Source organism: Coregonus clupeaformis, unplaced genomic scaffold, assembly GCF_020615455.1.
Source record: "Coregonus clupeaformis isolate EN_2021a unplaced genomic scaffold, ASM2061545v1 scaf0057, whole genome shotgun sequence".
NCBI classification, from domain to species: domain Eukaryota; kingdom Metazoa; phylum Chordata; class Actinopteri; order Salmoniformes; family Salmonidae; genus Coregonus; species Coregonus clupeaformis.
In genome coordinates, this window is record NW_025533512.1 from 861,613 (window position 1) to 881,563 (window position 19,951).

Sequence of the window (19,951 nt, forward strand, 5' to 3'; positions counted from 1 at the left end):
GAAACACCTTTGGCAGCGAATACAGATGTGAGTCTTATTATCCATATACCTTATTATTGGATTTGTTAAGCCAAATTTGACTTCTGAACTAATTTAGGCTTGCCTGAACAAAGGGGGTGAATACTTATGCAATGACTATATTTTAGTTATTTCATTTTGACTCATTTGTAAACATTTGTAGAATAGTCTTTTTGCTTTGACATTATGGAATATTTTGTTTAGATCAATGACAAAACAATACAATTAAATCTATTTCAATCCCACTTTGTAACACAACAAAATGTGAAAGAAGTTCAAGAGGGTGCAGACTCTATAGGCACTGTAGATACAGTGCATTCAGAAAGTATTCAGACCCCTTGACCTTTTCCACATTTTGTTACGTTACAGACATATTCTAAAATGTATTAAAATTGTATTTTTTCCTCATCAATCTACACACAATAACCCATAATGACAAAGCAAAAACAGGTTTTAAGACATTTCTCATTTACATAAGTATGCTGACCCTTTACTCAGTACTTTGTTGAAGCACATTTGGCAGTGATTACAGCCTCGTGTCTTCTTGGGTATGACGCTACAAGCTTGGCACACATGTATTTGGGGAGTTTCTCCCATTCTTCTCTGCAGATCCTCTCAAGCTCTGTCAGCTTGGATGGGGAGCGTCGCTGCACAGCTATTCTCAGGTCTCTCCAGAGATGTTCGATCGGGTTCAAGTCCGGGCTCTGGCTGGGCCACTCAAGGACATTCAGAGACTTGTACCGAAGCAACTCCTGCGTTGTCTTGGCTGCGTGCTTAGGGTCATTGTCCTGTTGGAAGGTGAACCTTCACCCCAGTCTGAGGTCCTGAGCACTCTGGGGCAGGTTTTCATCAAGGATCTCTCTATACTTTGCTCTGTTCATCTTTCCCTCGATCCTGACTAGTCTCCCAGTCCCTGCTGCTGAAAAACATCCCCACAGCATGATGCTGACCCCACCATGCTTCACCGTAGGGATGGTGCCAGGTTGCCTCCAGACGTGACGCTTGGCATTCAGGCCAAAGAGTTCAATCTTGGTTTCATCAGACCAGAAAATCCTTTAGGTGCCTTTTGGCAAACTCAAAGCGGGCTGTCATGTGCCTGTTACTGAGGAGTGGCTTCTGTCTGGCCACTCTACCATAAAGGCCTAATTGGTGGAGTGCTGCAGATATGGTTGTCCTTCTGGAAGTTTCTCCCATCTCTACAGAGGAACTCTGGAGCTCTGTCAGAGTGACCATCGTGTTCTTGGTCACCTCCCTGACCAAGGCCCTTCTACCCCGATTGCTCAGTTTGGCCGGGGGCGGCCAGCTCTAGAAAGAGTCTTGGTGGTTCCAAACTTCTTCCGTTTAAGAATGATGGAGACCACTGTGTTCTTGGGGACCTTCAATGCTGCAGACATTTTTTGGTACCCTTCCCCAGATCTGTGCCTCGACACAATCCTGTCTCGGAGCTCTACGGACAATTCCTTCGACCTCATGGCTTGGTTTTTGCTCTGACATGCACGGTCAACTGTGGGACCTTATATAGACAGGTGTGTGCCTTTCCAAATCATGTCCAATCAATTGAATTTACCACAGGTGGACTCCAATCAAGTTGTAGAAACATCTCAAGGATGATCAATGGAAACAAGATGCACCTGAGCTCAATTTCGAGTCCCATAGCAAGCGGTCTGAATACTTATGTAAATATGGTATTTCTCTTTCTTTTTTTTATACATTTGTAAAAAAAATCTAAAAAACAGTTTTTGCTTTGTCATTATGGGGTATTGTCTGTAGATTGATGAGGAAATAAATGGATTTACACAATCCATTTTAGAATAAGGCTGTAATGTAACAAAATGTGGAAAAAGTCAAGGGGTCTGAATACTTTCCGAATCTATACACGCATGCACACGCATACACACACACAGGGAATCTTCCTTACCAGGCAAAGATGAAGAGGAATGTGTCCGTGTCAGTCCATGCGTGTGTAAATTGGGCTGAAATACAATCACAAAGCAAGTCAACCAATCAACCGTTAAAATCAATCCATGTCATATGCTGTCTTGCCGCAGAGGTTTGCCATGCACTTGTTTTTGTTGTTAAGTTGTTATATATTTCAGGGGAAAACAACCCAGGGCCTTGAAGTTGTTGTTAATTTTAAGTGGGACCAACAAGTACACAACTTACAAAACAACAACTGTCAAAACCAACCATCTGTCTTAGGGGTGCATAGCTCTAGTCCTTGAGTTCTGCAGTCGTGCTGATTTGATTTTGTCCCAGGCAGTTGATTGATGTTACTGATTAGCTGGAGAGTGCACACACCTCCTTTCCCAGGTAGAAATCAGTCCCATTGTTAATTTTAAGGTGAAAATCAGTATGACTGTGGCCCTCAAGGACTGGAGGTGTGCACCACTGATATATACTGAACAAAAATATAAACGCAACATGTAAAGTGTTGATCCCATGTTTCATGAGCTGAAATGAAAGATCCCAGAAATGTTCTATATGCACAAAAAGCTTATTTCTCTCAAATGTTGTGCACAAATTTGTTTACATCCCTGTTAGTGAGCATTTCTCCTTTGCCAAGATAATCCATCCACCTGATAGTTGTGGCATGTCAAGAAGCTGATTAAACAGCATGATCATTACACAGGTGCACCTTGTGCTGGGGACAATAAAAGGCCACTAAAACATGTGCAGTTTTGTCACACAACACAATGCCACAGATGTCTCAAGTTTTGAGGGAGCGTGCAATTGGCATGCTGACTGCAGGAATGTCCAACAGAGCTGTTGCCAGATAATTTAATGTTAATTTCTCTACCATAAGCCCCCTCCAACGTTGTATTCGAGAATTTGGCAGTACATCCAAGTGTAACCACACCAGCCCTGGACCTCCACATTCAGCTTCTTCACCTGCGGGATCGTCTGAGGAGGGGGAGGGGGGGGGCTGAGGCGTATCTCTGTCTGTAATAAAGCTCCTTTGTGGGGATAAACTCATTCTGATTGGCTGGGCCTGGCTCCCCAGTGGGTGGGCCTGGCTCCCAAGTGGGTGGGCCTATGCCCTCCCAGGCCCACCCATGGCTGCGCCCCTGCCCAGTCATGTGAAATCAATAGATTAGGGCCTAATTAATTAATTTATATTGACTGATTTCCTTATATGAACTGTAACTCAGTAAAATCTTTGAAATTGTTGCATGTTGCGTTTATATTTTTCTTCAGTATAGATGGTTGGTTTTGTAACTCGTTGGTCCCACTTTAAAAAAAAAAGGCTTGAGTTTTCATATACCCTTTATGAGGCCTACTGGTGGTAATAGTACAGGTTTCTAACACACTGTAATGTATTGTGTTGTGTTTGGTCTGTGTACATCTGTATGCACATGTGGACCATGCCAGCAGTGAGCAGCAGTGGTGGTTAACCTGGCAGCGTGGCACTGACCAATGATGTATATGTCTATGGCACTGACCTGCGAGGTGGACAGGGTGCCCACTTCGCTGAGGTAGGGGTAGAGTTGGTGGGCAGCGTCCCCCAGACTCAGGGGCTCGCCCCTCTTCATCAGGGCCTCTGCACGCTTGATGATGTCACGCATGCGGTAGATGAAGCCCTCCAGCTCAGAGGGAAGGATGAATTCATTGTGGACCTGAGGGAGTTAAATCAATCAGTCAATCAATCAGTAAATTAATCAATCAATCAAAACAGATGAGTTAAGGAACAGTTAGATTTGATAGATTTGTTGACTGAGACAAACACGGACACAAAGGGACAACGTTAGGAAAGAAAGAGAGGGAGGTTTTGAACATGAGTAAACAATAATCTATGCTTGTTGTTGTCAGGATTTCATAACAGACACCCAGGAGTCTATAGCCATGTGTCAGGGCTACCACTTAGGCAGATGGCTATTGGAGCAGTGAGTCGACAGCTTTCATACACACTAGTTTTGAAACTAGTTTCCCAGGCCTTGAAATGCCAAGTGCATTGTACAGGTAACTGGCAAAATAAAGGGGAACATCAACATAAAGTGTCTTAATAGGGTGTTGGGCCACCACGAGCCAGAACAGCTTCAGTGCACATTGACATAGATTCTACAAGTGTTTTGAACTCTATTGGAGGGATGCAACACCATTCTTCCACGAGAAATTCCATCATTTGGTGTTTTGTTGATGGTGGTGGAAAACACTCTCAGGCACCGCTCCAGAATCTCCCATAAGTGTTCAATTGGGTTGAGATCTGGTGACTGAGACGGCCATGGCATATGGTTTACATTGTTTTTCATGCTCATCAAACCATTCAGTGACCACTCGTGCCCTGTGGATGGGGACATTGTCATCCTAGGGGGCATAGCCATGGTAGCCAGAATAATGGCCTGACCAGCATTTTTTTACATGACCCTAAGCATGATGGGATTTTAATTGCTTAATTAACTCAGGACCCACACCTGTGTGGAAGCACCTACTTTCAATATACTTTGTATCCCTCATTTGAAGTGTTTCCATTATTTTGGCAGTTACCTGTATATTGAGATGAGATGGACACAACAACATAAAATACAGGACACCATTTTCACATGACAAGAGGGAAAACTGTAGCTTTGCCTGGCGTGCACACACACACACGTAAACATTCACATGGAACAAAAGAGCTACACAGTGGGGTGGGGGGGCAAATGGCCGTACATGGATAAAGAACATTTTCCATACCCAGGACAAATTCTGGTCTTTGAAATCATGTCAGACTCAAACACCTGTGAGAGCGACACACTGGAGTGAGAGCGGCATACTGTCCACACTGCAAAAAGTGAAATGTAAGCCTAAATATTGTATATGTTGAGTGATAAAAAAATATACACTACAATTCAAAAGTTTGGGGTCACTTAGAAATGTCCTTGTTTTCGAAAGAAAAGCCAGTGTCTGTGTTCTTTTGCCCATCTTAATCTTTTCATTTTATTGGCCAGTCTGAGATATGGCTGTTTCTTTGCAACTCTGCCTAGAAGGTCAGCATCCCGGAGTCGCCTCTTCACTGTTGATGTTGAGACTGGTGTTTTGCGGGTACTATTTAATGAAGCTGCCAGTTGAGGACCTATGAGGCGTCTGTTTCTCAAACTAGACACTCTAATGCAGGGTTCTTCAATTCCGGTCCTGGAGGGCCGAAACACCTCTGTTTTTCATCCTCTCCTTCTAATCAGGGGCTAATTCAGACCTGGGACACCAGGTGAGTGCAATTAACTACCAGGTAGAAATAAAAAACAGAAGTGTTTCGGCCCTCCAGGACCGGAATTGAAGAACCCTGCTCTAATGTATTTGTCCTCTTGCTCAGTTGTGCACCGGGGCCTCCCACTCCTCTTTCTATTCTGGTTAGAGCCAGTTTGCGCTATTCTGTGAAGGGAGTAGTACACAGCGTTGTACGAGATCTTCAGTTTCTTGGCAATTTCTCGCATGGAATAGCCTTCATTTCAGTTTCCAGCTACAATAGCCATTTACAACATTAACAATGTCTACACTGTATTTCTGATCAATTTGATGTTATTTTAATGGACAAAAAAACTGATTTTCTTTCGAAAACAAGGACATTTCTAAGTGACCCCAACCTTTTGAACGGTTGTGTATACAATCTGTACCAAGCTAAATTATCTAATGCCATTGGCAGATCATTTTGCTTATGGAACCTAAAAAAGTAATTGATCTTATTTCAAGATATTTTTCAAGATATGTTATACTATTTCATATTAAGGTAAAATATCTTGAAAGATATCTTGAAATTAGATCAATTACTTGTATTAAGCCTTTTTTAGGTGAAAATAAGCAATCTGCCAATGACGTTAGATAATTTCACTTGCTATGAATTATCACTCAATATAAGATATTTCGGCTTGTTTAGATTTCACTTTTTGCAGTGCACCAATGCAAAATTGTTCTCTGCGGTCATTTTCAGCTTGTTTTAATCCCATCAACTCCATGATGTGAGCAACTGCTATGAAGTATTAACAACTAGAGAAATGTTCCCCCATGACTGGGGAATATTCAATCAAAACCGTTAACCATGCGTTCCCAGGGCCACGGCAAAACAACATTCTTTCCAAAACTGTGAGAGATCTTGCTGGAATCCATGGTCAGTTTCACTTCCTTTCACAGTAAACACTATTTCATTGATTGGATAATTAGATGTTATGTTCTCAAGGAGCAAGCATAGTGTTCTTCTGTGTTATCTGGGAAGTTATGGTTCTGGTTGAAAAACGCCCAATGTTTTGTAACACTGGATGTGCTTACAGTAGCTCAGTGGATAAGAATTAGTTGATTTGATGATACGTGCACACACACACACAGTGCACTCACCATCACAGCAGCAATGTCCTCTGGGTTGTCTCCGTCCAGGTCAAACTTAAAGGTCACCATCTTACTGTTGTGAGTCTGGAGCTGACACTCCACCACACGGTCCACTTTGTCAGACAACTGGAAGGACAGCAAAAAAACAATTGTTTATCCACAGAACATGTAGCCACTTGACAAGACCAAGGATGAGTTGGATTGCAATCATCGTTGTATGTGATTAAATAAGTACAACTGCTAACTGACAGACAGAGAGACAGAGAAACAGACAGACGGCCAGACAGACCCCAGTGATTCGTAGGCGTGAGCGGGCTCTCCTCCTGAAGAGCTTGGTCCCGGTACGTTTGTTGGCACTCTTTTCTGATAGGCCCTCATTGCCATCACTCAAGCCTGACGTCACATCAGAGGCATAGCTGTGGGGATAATCAGGAAGTGGGCTATGACAGCTGCCCAGGAGACGTAACACTGTGTCCTTTTGATATTGATAATATTAACTATTGCTATAAGAACAACTACTCTACTACCACTACTACAACAATTTGGACTACTAGAACTTGCAGTACCAATACAACTACTACTACTGAAAGTACAACTACTACTACTACTACTACTACTACTACTAATGTCTAATCTAATATTTCTAGTCTTCTTTCTACTACACTACTAATAATGAACTGGTTATTAATGAGGCTGTAGTGTATGACCAAACAAACCACTGAGAGTCTTCTAACTCCTATTAATGGGTTATTTCCATCCCACCCAGCTCCCAGAAGGAAAAGCCTATTAAGGCCATTATATATAAATTATCCCCTTCAAGTTCACACACACCTGTCGTGTTTTAATGGATACTACAGGAATTGTGTTATAACTGCACGGATACCCATTAGACAGAGAAGTAGTCCATTCTAGTTTAAAGCAGCAAAGTGGTCCGATAGTGGTTGTATACTTCTATAGTGCATTTGAAATGTTTGTTCCTTTGTTGGGCCTTTGTTGTCTTGAACTCTTGAACGCAACACTGCTATACACACATACATTACACTTAGATACTGGGCATAAGGTGTGCGGGGCAGGCCTTTCTTTATACCCTGAACAACATCCCCATCATGGAAGAGGGGTGTTACATGTGTTTGGGTTACCTGTCGACAGGAGAAGCGAAACCATTGGCGTTTCCTGACTGGGGCATGGTAGTGTTGGATACAGCGATACTCTGGGGGAGGGACAGAGGGTCAGTCAGAATAGCCTGTTGAGGTAGGGCGCTAAAATTCTGGGTTTAATGGCTTATCCACTCATCACATATCCCTGCTATATAACTAGTAGGGCCCAGAACCTTTCCTGGCAAGGTGTTCTGTAAGAGTCATAACTGGATATAACAGGTTATATAACAGTTATAAGAAGTCATGATAATGAATATTTTGACTGTTGAGCTCTACAGCCATAGAAATATAAATCTCAAGACCTTCATACAGGCTACCCACCGAGGGGAAGCGGAGAGCCGGGATTGGTGGAGCGTCAGGTGGAGGAGCCTTGATGGCCAGGGTCTCGATGCGAGGGGTCTCCAGAGGCCATGGAACAGGAGTGGTGGAGGAAGGGGCGGAGTTAACAGGAGGCTGGAGAGGGGAATCCCCGGGATCCTGGAAGCCAGAGGAGCTCAGGTAACCGTCCATCTCGCAGTCGGCTGCCATGGCGACAACAGGGTTAAAGGAAGGGAAGGGGGAGGGAAGAGACAGACATGCGTTAACATGTTTTCAATCTCTTCTTTATGTCATGTACCGCTGACTGTGTTCAACATATACTGTATAAGTTAGTCTTGTCTGGAAATAATGTATACTGAATGTTCCTTGTTATTTGTTAATGAAAAAAAATTCCTAACGTCCTGAGGGAGGGGTCCTTTTTGGGCTCCACTAACAGGCACTGTGAGGGACGGCTACATGGATTAGCAGGGCTCGAGGGTAACCACAACAAATGGACAGAGGCACAACTGCAAAGGATTAGCCTACTTTAGAGATATATAAAAAACCCATGAGATCTACACAGGGCTATGTAGCACGTGCCCTGGCCAAAGTCTGTTAAGCCAACACTTTCCAATACAACCTCCACTGATACCCCTTTAGCAGTACAGATATAAGGAAACACGTGGGCCCATGCACACACAGTGCAGCTGTGATACTGTAATACCGAATCCAGGGCATGAGCATGTCAGCAATGAATGTTTGAAGCATGTTTTGGCTAAACCTTCCACATATATCAGAGCTTGTGCCCCAGGTACTAATCTTGAAGGTTGTGTTAATAGGGTATCTGTGTTCTATATCTTGTTTACGGTAAACTTGTAAACCATGTTTATCTATATGCGTCATGCTTATAGGCCAGGCCAATGCACTTTGCATGTTGCCTAGACATGAGAAGGCTTGACTGTACATGCTGTCTGTGGGCAAATGTGTAGCTTCAGAAGCTAAGCTACGAAGCAACACAAGGTGTCTGCTATATATGACCATGTGATTACAGTATAGTGCAGTAGTTCTCCAACCTCTCCTTGGGGACCTGCAGCTAGAGCTAGCACACCTGATTCAACTAGTTAACTAATCATCAAGCCCTTGAATAGGTGAATCAGTTGAGCTAGTTCAGGGCTACAACAAAATTGTGAAACGTCTGGGGTCCCTGAGGAGAGATTTGAGAACCACTGGTATAGTGAGTGTATCCTCACATGTGGCAGAGGAGTAGCTTGTGTGTCTGATGTTGTAGTGCTGCCGCTGGTCTGCCTCCTGCTCCTCCGTCTCTGCTGTGAAGCTGGCGTTTATCCCCGAATCCACCGAGCCGTTAGCCACGGACATCACCGGCCCCGACACCGTTGGAGTGGGCGGAGTCTGGGCAGGGGGCGCCGAGACAGGGGCGGGGTTGGGCGGTTTGATGGGAAGGGCTATTTGAGGTTTGGGGGCGGGTGGTTCTGGCTCGGGGGCCGGCTCTGGTTCTTCCTCGATGACAGTTTCCTGTTGTTGGCGCAGGGCCTCCTCGGCCATCCGGCGCTGCTTCTCCCGCTGCCGCTTGATGGCGGTGGCGCGGTCCCGGATGGCTTTGGCCACCAGCTTGTAGTCTGCCTCACAGACGAAGCCCAGCACCACCTGGGGGGAGAGCAATCAGTAAACTTGACACTTGAGATCCACAAAATGTGAAAGGGGTCCGGAAATCCATCAACAACCCACCATCTCCTGGGCCACCTCCTCGGGCACGTCCTTGTAGAGTTCGAACAGGAACTCGATGGCGTTGTTGTCCTTGTACTTCCCATGCAGCTTCTTGGTGTCGTCCATACGCAGCCACAGCTTCAGGCCAGACTTCACCGTGTCGTCCTCCTCCGCCAGCTCAACATGGACACCGTTGTTCTCCTTGAAGAAGGTGTGTTCCAGCAGGTCCTGGATGGTGTACCTGGAGAGGCCAGGGAGAAAGGAGGGGGGAACTTACACTGTTTTCTTAGTTTTATAATCCATTTAATTTAAATTTATTTTCTCAGTCTGTTCTTTTTATAGTCATTAACTAAACATGGGGGAAAAAAACAGAATTTTACTATACGTGGGTGGATGTGTTGAGTCAGACTCAGTGCCACTTTAGACTATTGACACAGCCAAAGGAGAGAGATGGATAGGTGTGTAATGTAATTTGCCCCAATTTAACAACAGGTCAGGTATCATCTCATTGGACCCCCAGGTGGCCTGATACCTGACACCATTAACGATGGTCGATGTGTGTGTCACCCAGTTCCCTCGCCATAGTAATGTGGCAACATTTGAATTGTGTCTGAAGTCATTTCTCACTGTTATTTTTAGCTCACAACATTTGATTCGATCAATGCTTTGAAAGAGAATGAGGCTGGAGAAACAAAGAAAAGCTAATTTAATCATAAAACTGTTTTCTTCAGGACATTTACACAGTTGTTGACTGAGACGATACAATTTATTTCGTTTCACTGTCAGTGCCCTGAGATTAATGTTGGAGAGCGAGTGACTAGACAAACTAGCTTGACGGGTATAATATCCTTTGTCTAGGAAGAAAAAACTGTCTGTCTAATGTTTGCACACATAAGAATAGACACACACACTTCAACCTAGAATGTATCCAACATTTGATACCACACCACCGCAGTGACAGGCTGAAAGAGGATGTGAGGTAAGGAGGTGAGTAAAGATAATTCCTATCTGATTACACTACCTCTGGTCTGTATTTATGCGGATGCATCCCTCTATGATCTCTTTCAACTCAGGGACTTTTACCTTGAAGAAGCTGTCCGGCTTAATTCCCTGTGAGGAGAAAGAAGGAGAGGGGAAAATAGGAACGGTTAGATATGTCACCGACGTCAATCACTCCACCATGTAAGGAGGGGGGAAGAAGGGGGAGGAAGGAGGTGAACGGGACACCTGTGACAAAGCCATTTGAGAGAGGAGAGGACTGACGCAGGCAGAAGGACTCCTGAAGCAGAGTATGTGAGCAGAGCGAGGAGTGGAGCGTGCCCAATTTGACTGGAGTGCGGAACGAGATTCCCAAAGGCTGGAGCTTCGGCCTTCTCGCCCGCTCCAATTTTCGCTCCAATAGCTCTCACTTCACAAGCTCAGGGCATGGCCGGCCCAGCATGCATTTGTAGTCTACTTGGGTGCTGCTATAGCCCCTTGCTTTAGCTACTGTCACGGAGTTCACTAAATATTTTCATAAAGAAACTGATAAAACACACAGGTGCTAAATCAAGGTGACTTACTAAGATGAGGACCAAGAGCAAGAGAGGGAGTGTTCACAACTAAATAATCATTGTGGAATCTGAAAAGACACATATCCCAAAAGCATGATGGTGTAGCCTACTTACTACGTGCACATGCTAAAAGAAAGGAACGAGGTGGGTAGCTAATTAAGTGTGTCATTGTAGCAAAGTACTTATAAACAAAAAATCAGATCTCTTAAAAGTTTCCTTTATTTTTGTTCTATTATCTATACAATAGGCCATAATTGAATTTGGCCCAATGAGCCTGGCATATTCCAACTTTCAAAGAGCTTTCTGTTTTGATTGGGTTATTTTGCCTAAAAACCTTTAAAAAAAAAAAAAAAAAAACTCTGCATCCTTGCCCAGCCTGGCAAGAGTGGCCAAAGGGGTGTTTAGCTTCCCCAGTGGCTCTGCAAGCGCGGAGAGAATTTTATCCATTGCTGGCCTGCTCTCAGGCACCATGGCATGAGCCTGAAGCCACAGACTCTGTCCAAACTCGGGTTTCTAAAAATGAATTCAAAGGCACCCAATAAGGCATTTTTCATTTAATTTGTATTTCATTCTAATTATAAACCGGGTGGTGGAGCCCTGAATGCTGATTGTCTGACAGCCGTGGTATATCAGTCCATATACCACAGGTATGACCAAACATTTATTTTTACTGCTCTAATTACGTTGGTAACCAGTTTATAATAGCAATAAAGCACCTCAGGGGTTTGTGGTATATGGACAATATACCACGGCTAAGGTCTGTATCCAAGCACTCCGCGTTGCGTCGTGCTTAAGAACAGTCCTTAGCCGTGGTATATTGGCCATATACCACACCTCCTCGTGCATTATTACTTAAGTAAGTCACAGCCTATATGCGCAATTTATAGACTATAATTATTTAATACAACGAAATGTAGAGCGCTTAATGTCCCTGACTCCCTACCAGCCTAGTGTGTCACACTCGCAAATGCTTCACAATGTATTTATTTGTAGGCTATAGCCTTGAAATAATTGAAATAATATAGCCTAAATAATTCATTTTCTTTCCTTCTTAGGCTCCCTTTCTGGCTTCTGACCTATTTAGAGTGTTTATATGCTGTTTAATATGACATGTAGCCTATTTGAAATGATGAGCGCTTCTTACATTCACCTTTTCATGTTTCCTAAAATACTTTTCATTCAAATCATATGGTTTGGCTTCAATACTTCAAAACCAAATGGAAGGTCCAGGTAGTCACAAAAATAGATGGGTGTTGGTTAAATTGGGATTTTAATTAATGGAGCGAATTTGGAGTGGCAGTTTTTTTTTCTGTGAGCGCAGAGCGGTTTTTAGTGGAGCGGTTGGAAATCACCGCTCCATGAGCGATGAGCGGGATAGCTGACCGCTCAACTCTGCTCACATACTCTGTCCTGAAGGAGCCAGGGTGATATGGGAGTGAGGGACAATGTGGAGGTTATTCCCTAGCCTGCCCTGCACCACTATGAGTACTTTATAAGTGTGTCTCTATGCTTCAGACACAGGAGATGTACATCCTCTATTCACATTGGTAGATCTCCAGGGCGGAATACCTCTAAATATGAAATATATATATATATATATATATATATATATATTATAAATATATAAATGGAGTTAAAGGTTTAGTTGTCATCGGTAACTTTAGGTCGTGTTGTCATCGGTAACAGTTGCCCGGACACCCTGCCCAAGGGCACAATGTAAAAAAACTGTGGCCCATAGTTCAAGGGTGTTCCCGTCAGAGACATTCTCTGTGGGCCATCGTCATAGAGTTCGGACATAATGGAGCATGGCTGTGCACACAAACAAACACAAACAAATGCACGCATGAACACACACACAAAGAGCAGGGTTTGACTGTGTCCCAACCCGTTCACTGTTTGGTTTATCTGAGTTCAACGGGAAGTTAGAATTAAAGGTTGAATGGGGTGAGAGAGTGGTGGTGTGTGTAAGAGTATTGCGGTGTTAGAGCACCGAATACTAATAACCATGTGGTTTCCTAAAGGGCAGTTAGCTCATAGCTCATGTTTATTTGGTTTAGACACAAATGTTGGGTGACATAATATACAATGTACCAAACCATCCAGGGGATACAGGCTTAAGTGGTGAGTATAACAGGTGTCCATACAGTAGCTGTCGTGACCAGATACAAATAGAGTGAGACTTCCTATGGGGCTGTTAGCTAATAGCTAATGTAGCATGAGCGTGAATACCAAGCAGCACTCAGATACTCACTACATTGTAGCCTGCGTGGTGGTGAATACAATGAATGGGTCACACAGGTGAATGGGATACTTCCTGTAATGCTGTGTTTTAATGCTTAGTGATGCATGGCCAATACGCTCTTTAGGTTTATGAGGTAACTATCCCCAGACACAGCGCAGGGAGTTCAGGTAGGGTGAGAGAAGCAAGCAACAGGGCTGTGTCATACTGAACAATCTGCACGAACAAACACATTCACACACTATAAAGCCAATTTCACACACAGAACCACACACGTATACAGACACGGCCACATCACTAGACCACAGGTCTGTTCTATGAAAGGATGGGAAACGTGGTGTGGGTGGAAAGAGGATAAACGCTTCAAGAAGAGGTATTACCACAAGAAACGATTGAGTCATTCTCCCCTTTGAAGCTTTATGAACAGAACACGTCTGTCTAGCAGAAGAGATAACACGTTTCATTGAGGAGATAAGACTCCCCACAGAGAAACAGACCCACTATTTCACAGTCTGTCGCCTCCATGGCCTCAACAGATTAAACAAGGCCTGGAGTGTCAAGGTCTGGAGTTACCGAGTGGAAAAGTGAGGTAAACCTCCTCCATGTAAAATTTACGCACACCTGGTTCCCATTCCCCCTGATTAGTATATGTATATACAGTGGGGAGAATAAGTATTTGATACACTGACGATTTTGCAGGTTTTCCTACTTACAAAGCATGTAGAGGTCTGTAATTTTTATCATAGGTACACTTCAACTGTGAGAGACGGAATCTAAAACAAAAATCCAGAAAATCACATTGTATGATTTTTAAGTAATTAATTTGCATTTTATTGCATGACATAAGTATTTGATACATCAGAAAAGCAGAACTTAATATTTGGTACAGAGACCTTTGTTTGCAATTACAGAGATCATACGTTTCCTGTAGGTCTTGACCAGGTTTGCACACACTGCAGCAGGGATTTTGGCCCACTCCTCCATACAGACCTTCTCCAGATCCTTCAGGTTTCCGGGGCTGTCGCTGGGCAATACAGACTTTCAGCTCCCTCCAAAGATTTTCTATTGGGTTCAGGTCTGGAGACTGGCTAGGCCACTCCAGGACCTTGAGATGCTTCTTACGGAGCCACTCCTTAGTTGCCCTGGCTGTGTGTTTCGGGTCGTCGTCATGCTGGAAGACCCAGCCACAACCCATCTTCAATGCTCTTACTGAGGGAAGGAGGTTGTTGGCCAAGATCTCGCGATACATGGCCCCATCCATCCTCCCCTCAATACGGTGCAGTCGTCCTGTCCCCTTTGCAGAGAAGCATCCCCAAAGAATGATGTTTCCACCTCCATGCTTCACGGTTGGGATGGTGTTCTTGGGGTTGTCCTCATCCTTCTTCTTCCTCCAAACACGGCGAGTGGCGTTTAGACCAAAAAGCTCTATTTTTGTCTCATCAGACCACATGACCTTCTCCCATTCCTCCTCTGGATCATCCAGATGGTCATTGGCAAACTTCAGACGGGCCTGGACATGCGCTGGCTTGAGCAGGGGGACCTTGCGTGCGCTGCAGGATTTTAATCCATGACGGCATAGTGTGTTACTAATGGTTTTATTTGAGACTGTGGTCCCAGCTCTCTTCAGGTCATTGACCAGGTCCTGCCGTGTAGTTCTGGGCTGATCCATCACCTTCCTCATGATCATTGATGCCCCACGAGGTGAGATCTTGCATGGAGCCCCAGACCGAGGGTGATTGACCGTCATCTTGAACTTCTTCCATTTTCTAATAATTACGCCAACAGTTGTTGCCTTCTCACCAAGCTGCTTGCCTATTGTCCTATAGCCCATCCCAGCCTTGTGCAGGTCTACAATTGTATCCTTGATGTCCTTACACAGCTCTCTGGTCTTGGCCATTGTGGAGAGTTTGGAGTCTGTTTGATTGAGTGTGTGGACAGGTGTCTTTTATACAGGTAACGAGTTCAAACAGGTGCAGTTAATACAGGTAATGAGTGGAGAACAGTAGGGCTTCTTAAAGAAAAACGAACAGGTCTGTGAGAGCCGGAATTCTTACTGGTTGGTAGGTGATCAAATACTTATGTCATGCAATAAAATGCAAATTAATTACTTAAAAATCATACAATGTGATTTTCTAGATTTTTGTTTTAGATTCCGTCTCTCACAGTTGAAGTGTACCTATGATAAAAATGACAGACCTCTACATGCTTTGTAAGTAGGAAAACCTGCAAAATCGGCAGTGTATCAAATACTTGTTCTCCCCACAGTATGTGCCCTCTGTTCCCCATTGTCCTTGTCGATAATTGTCCCATGTCCGTTGGTCTCGTGAGTACTTTGTATTACGGGTTACATACCGTGGAATTGTGCACTTGTTATTACGGGTCTCGTCCAGTGTATTATTTAGAGATTTACACCTCGCTCTTCCGTTTGGGTTTCATCCCTTTGTTATAAATTATATATACGTGTTTGTTTTGGGCTTCGTCCCCGTCGTTTTTTCATGACCTCCATCTAATTCTCTGGTGAGCAGATAATAGCAGCGTTTAACTACGTACGAGAAAAAGGAAGGGAAAATACATAACAAAACAAACAAGACATTCAACGCAACATAAATAGAGAGAAGAAAAGCTAAATGGTCTCCATCTAAATGGCTGATATGAAAAACATCTGAAGATGTGAATAAACCCTTCAGTCTTTAGAGAGGCTTAGGTAGGAGTCACAGAGCGTGCTCTGTACAGTGGCTTTTGTTGGTCGGTGACATCAGCCCAACATCTCCCCAACGTCCTGACCCACCGGGACTCTGAGGTGTGCTGAGGACATGAAGTCCTGAGATACAGAGCCAACCACTCCCACCATCTTGTCAATGGAAAATAAGCACTCTGTTTCTCTCATACACACACACACACACACACACACACACACACACACACACACACACACACACACACACACACACACACACACATCAGGGACACACTCTCTCTCACACACACACACTGCTTTCCAGGAGTTCTACACCATTTGCACACACACACACAAGCAGACACACACAGGAAGTCTCCAAACGCTTACCACAGAAACATGAATGAATAGAATGAATGAATGGAAACTCTGTTTTTAGAATAGAGAGAATGAAAGAGTGAGACAGGGAGATTAGTTGAAGATGGAGAGATACTGGAGGATATTGTCTTCTGGGAGACAGACATCATAATGGACGCTCTCTCTAATCCAATCTCCATGGCATGGCAAGTACAATGTCAAACTGAATGTTTTTGAGAGATGATGGGTCTCTTGATTAGGGCCCCAAACCTCACTTCCATATAGTGCAATTGGTAAAATTACACTATTGAATATTTTGCACCAGATTTGGATAGGAATATTTATTTTTGAGATATCTCTCTCTCTCTCTCTCTCTCTCTCTCTCTCTCTCTCTCTCTCTCTCTCTCTCTCTCTCTCTCTCTCTCTCTCTCTCTCTCTCTCTCTCTCTCTCTCTCTCTCTCTCTCTCTCTCTCTCTCTCTCTCTCTCTCTCTCTCTCTCTCTCTCTCTCTCTCTCTCTCTCTCTCTCTCTCTCTCTCTCTCTCTCCCTCCCCTTCTCTCTTTCTCCTAATGACAAATGTCCTCCATAATACCCACTGACAGCAAGCAAATCAACCTAATCACGCAAATGAGCTTTCCAAGAACACCAATGTTTTAGGTGGAGAAAACACAGAAGCACTGATGGGTGGATACAGAACATAAGCATGTTGTCCCTGTCCAGCTAGATATACTTTGAAGAAGATTGACTTAATTACCTCTACAATTTGGAGTTAACACACACAAACTCAAATTCAACACACACAAACACTGCCTCTAACACACACAAACAGTGAGAGCACCTTGTGTATTGAGAGAGATGAGAAGGCTCCACTTTCCACTGTGCTATGGCTTATTGACTTCTAGCACTCAGAAAGCCCTTTGAAAAATGCATTGATGCTTTAATCTTCTCAAGTAAAATAAAAAAAAAATTTCAGGACTATAACAATCAAATTAAAAAAGTTATTGTGCTACTGGCTTTTTTAATACAAAGCTTACAGGCTGGCTCCCTGCTGCCAGCCTGTAAGCTTTGTATTAAAAAAGGGTATAATGCTAGTGGTGCTTAGGCCGAAACTAGAGTTGAACCATAATTGAAACCAGAGTCAGGGAAACGTATGTAACAATTCCCAACTTCTGTGCATTTACTAATAACATAAAGCTGGGAATTATTCTGGTTGAGGGAGAAACCACAAATATTACTGCCAGATATGTACAATTGCCTGAGGGACATCCCATGACCATTAATTCCTTGAAATATTTATATTGCATATAACTTACAAGTAATACATAATGTAACCATCATCCATGTACATTTTGTTGTTTATTTATTAGCCAGAGAGAGAGAGAGAGAGAGAGAGAGAGAGAAAAGAGAGCGAGACAGAGAGAGACAGAGAGAGAGACAGAGAGAGACAGTGAGACGGAGAGAGAGACAGAGAGAGACAGTGAGACAGAGAGAGAGACAGAGAGAGACAGTGAGACAGAGAGAGAGAGAGAGAGATAGACAGAGAGAGAGACAGAGAGATAGACAGAGAGACAGACAGAGAGATAGACAGAGAGGGACAGTGAGACAGAGAGAGAGACAGAGAGAGAGAGAGAGATAGACAGAGAGATAGACAGAGAGAGAGAGAGAGAGAGACAGAGAGATAGACAGAGAGATAGACAGAGAGAGAGAGAGACTGAGAGATAGACAGAGAGAGAGAGCTCCTTCTATGTTTGTTTCTCACACTCTTATTATTTTTCTCTTTGAGAGGGGTCTTTGTATTTTGTATTTGTATTTATTAGGGATCCCCATTAGCTGTTGCCAAGGCAGCAGCTACTCTTCCTGGGGTCCAAACACATTAAGGCACATACATTACATATATAAAAAAAGATAAAACAGTACATCATATAACATTATTACACCACTCCATATCTACAATACAAAATGTATAATACCACCACACAACAATATTACAATGTACGCGTGTGTAGAGTGTGCGTGCAAGCATGGTCTGCCTCGGGAGATGACCACTAAAACAGTGATATCTATTTCAATTATAACACCCTAAATAGACTCTCCATTTCTTTTTGTCTCTCTTAATCTCACCAATCCCCTTCCTCCCCTTCTTTGTCACTGGAAACAAGCGCTGAAACATAATAAACACGATCAGGATGAACAGAAAACCTCTGGATCAGCAGCAGATCCTCTAACACACCCACCACAGACACACACAGAAAGGAAGTGCGTCAGAGCTCCTTATTGCCATGGGGAGGAGGAGGGACAGTGGTGGTGTGGTGGCGTCCACGGCTCTGGTGGCTAATTATAACCCAGTAGTGGAGTACAGAGGTAGAGGAAGGGCTGTGGAGTTACAAAATCTACACAACACTGGCTGGTTGGGAGGCAGAAAAGAGTAGAGACTAGAGAAGGCCAGCCCAGGGGTGGTAGAGAGGGCATGGCCAGGGGTGTCTTCTCCCTCACACCCACACTCTCTCACTAGAAAGGGAAACAGGCAATGTACCCCCATAGCAGCACAGCAGGGTTTTGGTTGTGTGGGTGGCAGGTAGTTAATTGGCAATGTACTGATTAGTCTGACTCTCCCATTGCCTTTAATTGGCTCTCAAGATGTCATTGTATGGAGTCAGATCATGTTCAATAAGGGGAAAGGGGAAAGGGGGATACCTAGTCAGTTGTACAACTGAATGCATTCAACTGAAATGTGTTTTCCACATTTAACCCAACCCCTCTGTATCAAGGCTTGGTAAGACCTTGTTCACCCCATAGTTGGACCCCATGTTGAAAACAATATGATTGCCACTCAATGGACTGCCACTCAATGAAGACTGTGAGCTTAGGTATGGGGCTTCAGGCGATGACTTTCAATCGCACCTCCCAATACCGTGACGTAAATGTCACCATACCACACAGAACTACTGAAATCTGTGAAGGTCACACATAAGCCTCTTAGCTTTATCCTCTTAGCAATTGTTCCAGAAAGATGAATGAATGGCTCAATGGTGCTTGAGATCTACTCATTTGATTCAACAAGATTCATCACTCACCATTCAGTAATTTGTTACTCATTGGACAATTGATAGAGGAGGGAGGGTTAGAGAGCTGGTAGCCATGGTAACTACACACTCTGGTAAGCTGCCAGGAACTCCTGTTCTTTGAAGGCTTCATTTAACCCTGGAGACCTCTTGTTTAATGGTAATATGTTGTGTGGGGGAATGTTCCTGGAATTCCTAGAATCCTAGAACGCAATTTTCTCCTTACCATGTGAAATCACAAATGTGTTGAGGTTGTTGGTAGGATCAATGGAAATGTATAATATTCTGTATTCTAAGACATTTAATGAATATACACTATATATACAAAAGTATGTGGACACCCCTTTAAATTAGTGGATTCAGCTATTTCAGCCACACCCGTTGCTGACAGGTGTATAAAATTGAGCACAAAACCATGCGATCTCCATAGACAATCATTGGCAGTAGAATGGCCTTCCTGAAGAGCTCAGTGACTTTCAACGTGGCACCGTCATAGGAAGTCAGTTCATCGAATTTCTGCCCTTCTAGAGCTGCCCCGGTCAACTGTAAGTGCTGTTATTGTGAAGTGGAAAC

The 19,951-nt window shown here is 43.7% G+C and overlaps 1 protein-coding gene across 1 annotated transcript in view; it reads right to left on the minus strand.

Annotated features, from left to right (window-relative positions):
- wnk4b (WNK lysine deficient protein kinase 4b) overlaps nucleotides 1-19,951 on the minus strand; it is a 68,689-nt gene that overhangs the window by 5,360 nt on the left and 43,378 nt on the right. The window contains exons 5-13 of the mRNA XM_045212859.1: nucleotides 10,513-10,601; nucleotides 9,513-9,732; nucleotides 9,017-9,431; nucleotides 7,791-7,990; nucleotides 7,452-7,522; nucleotides 6,602-6,728; nucleotides 6,322-6,438; nucleotides 3,459-3,632; nucleotides 1,937-1,991 (exon numbers count right to left, since the gene is read on the minus strand). Coding sequence (XP_045068794.1) covers nucleotides 1,937-1,991; nucleotides 3,459-3,632; nucleotides 6,322-6,438; nucleotides 6,602-6,728; nucleotides 7,452-7,522; nucleotides 7,791-7,990; nucleotides 9,017-9,431; nucleotides 9,513-9,732; nucleotides 10,513-10,601 — 1,468 coding nt within the window. The remainder of the gene's footprint in view (nucleotides 1-1,936; nucleotides 1,992-3,458; nucleotides 3,633-6,321; nucleotides 6,439-6,601; nucleotides 6,729-7,451; nucleotides 7,523-7,790; nucleotides 7,991-9,016; nucleotides 9,432-9,512; nucleotides 9,733-10,512; nucleotides 10,602-19,951) is intronic.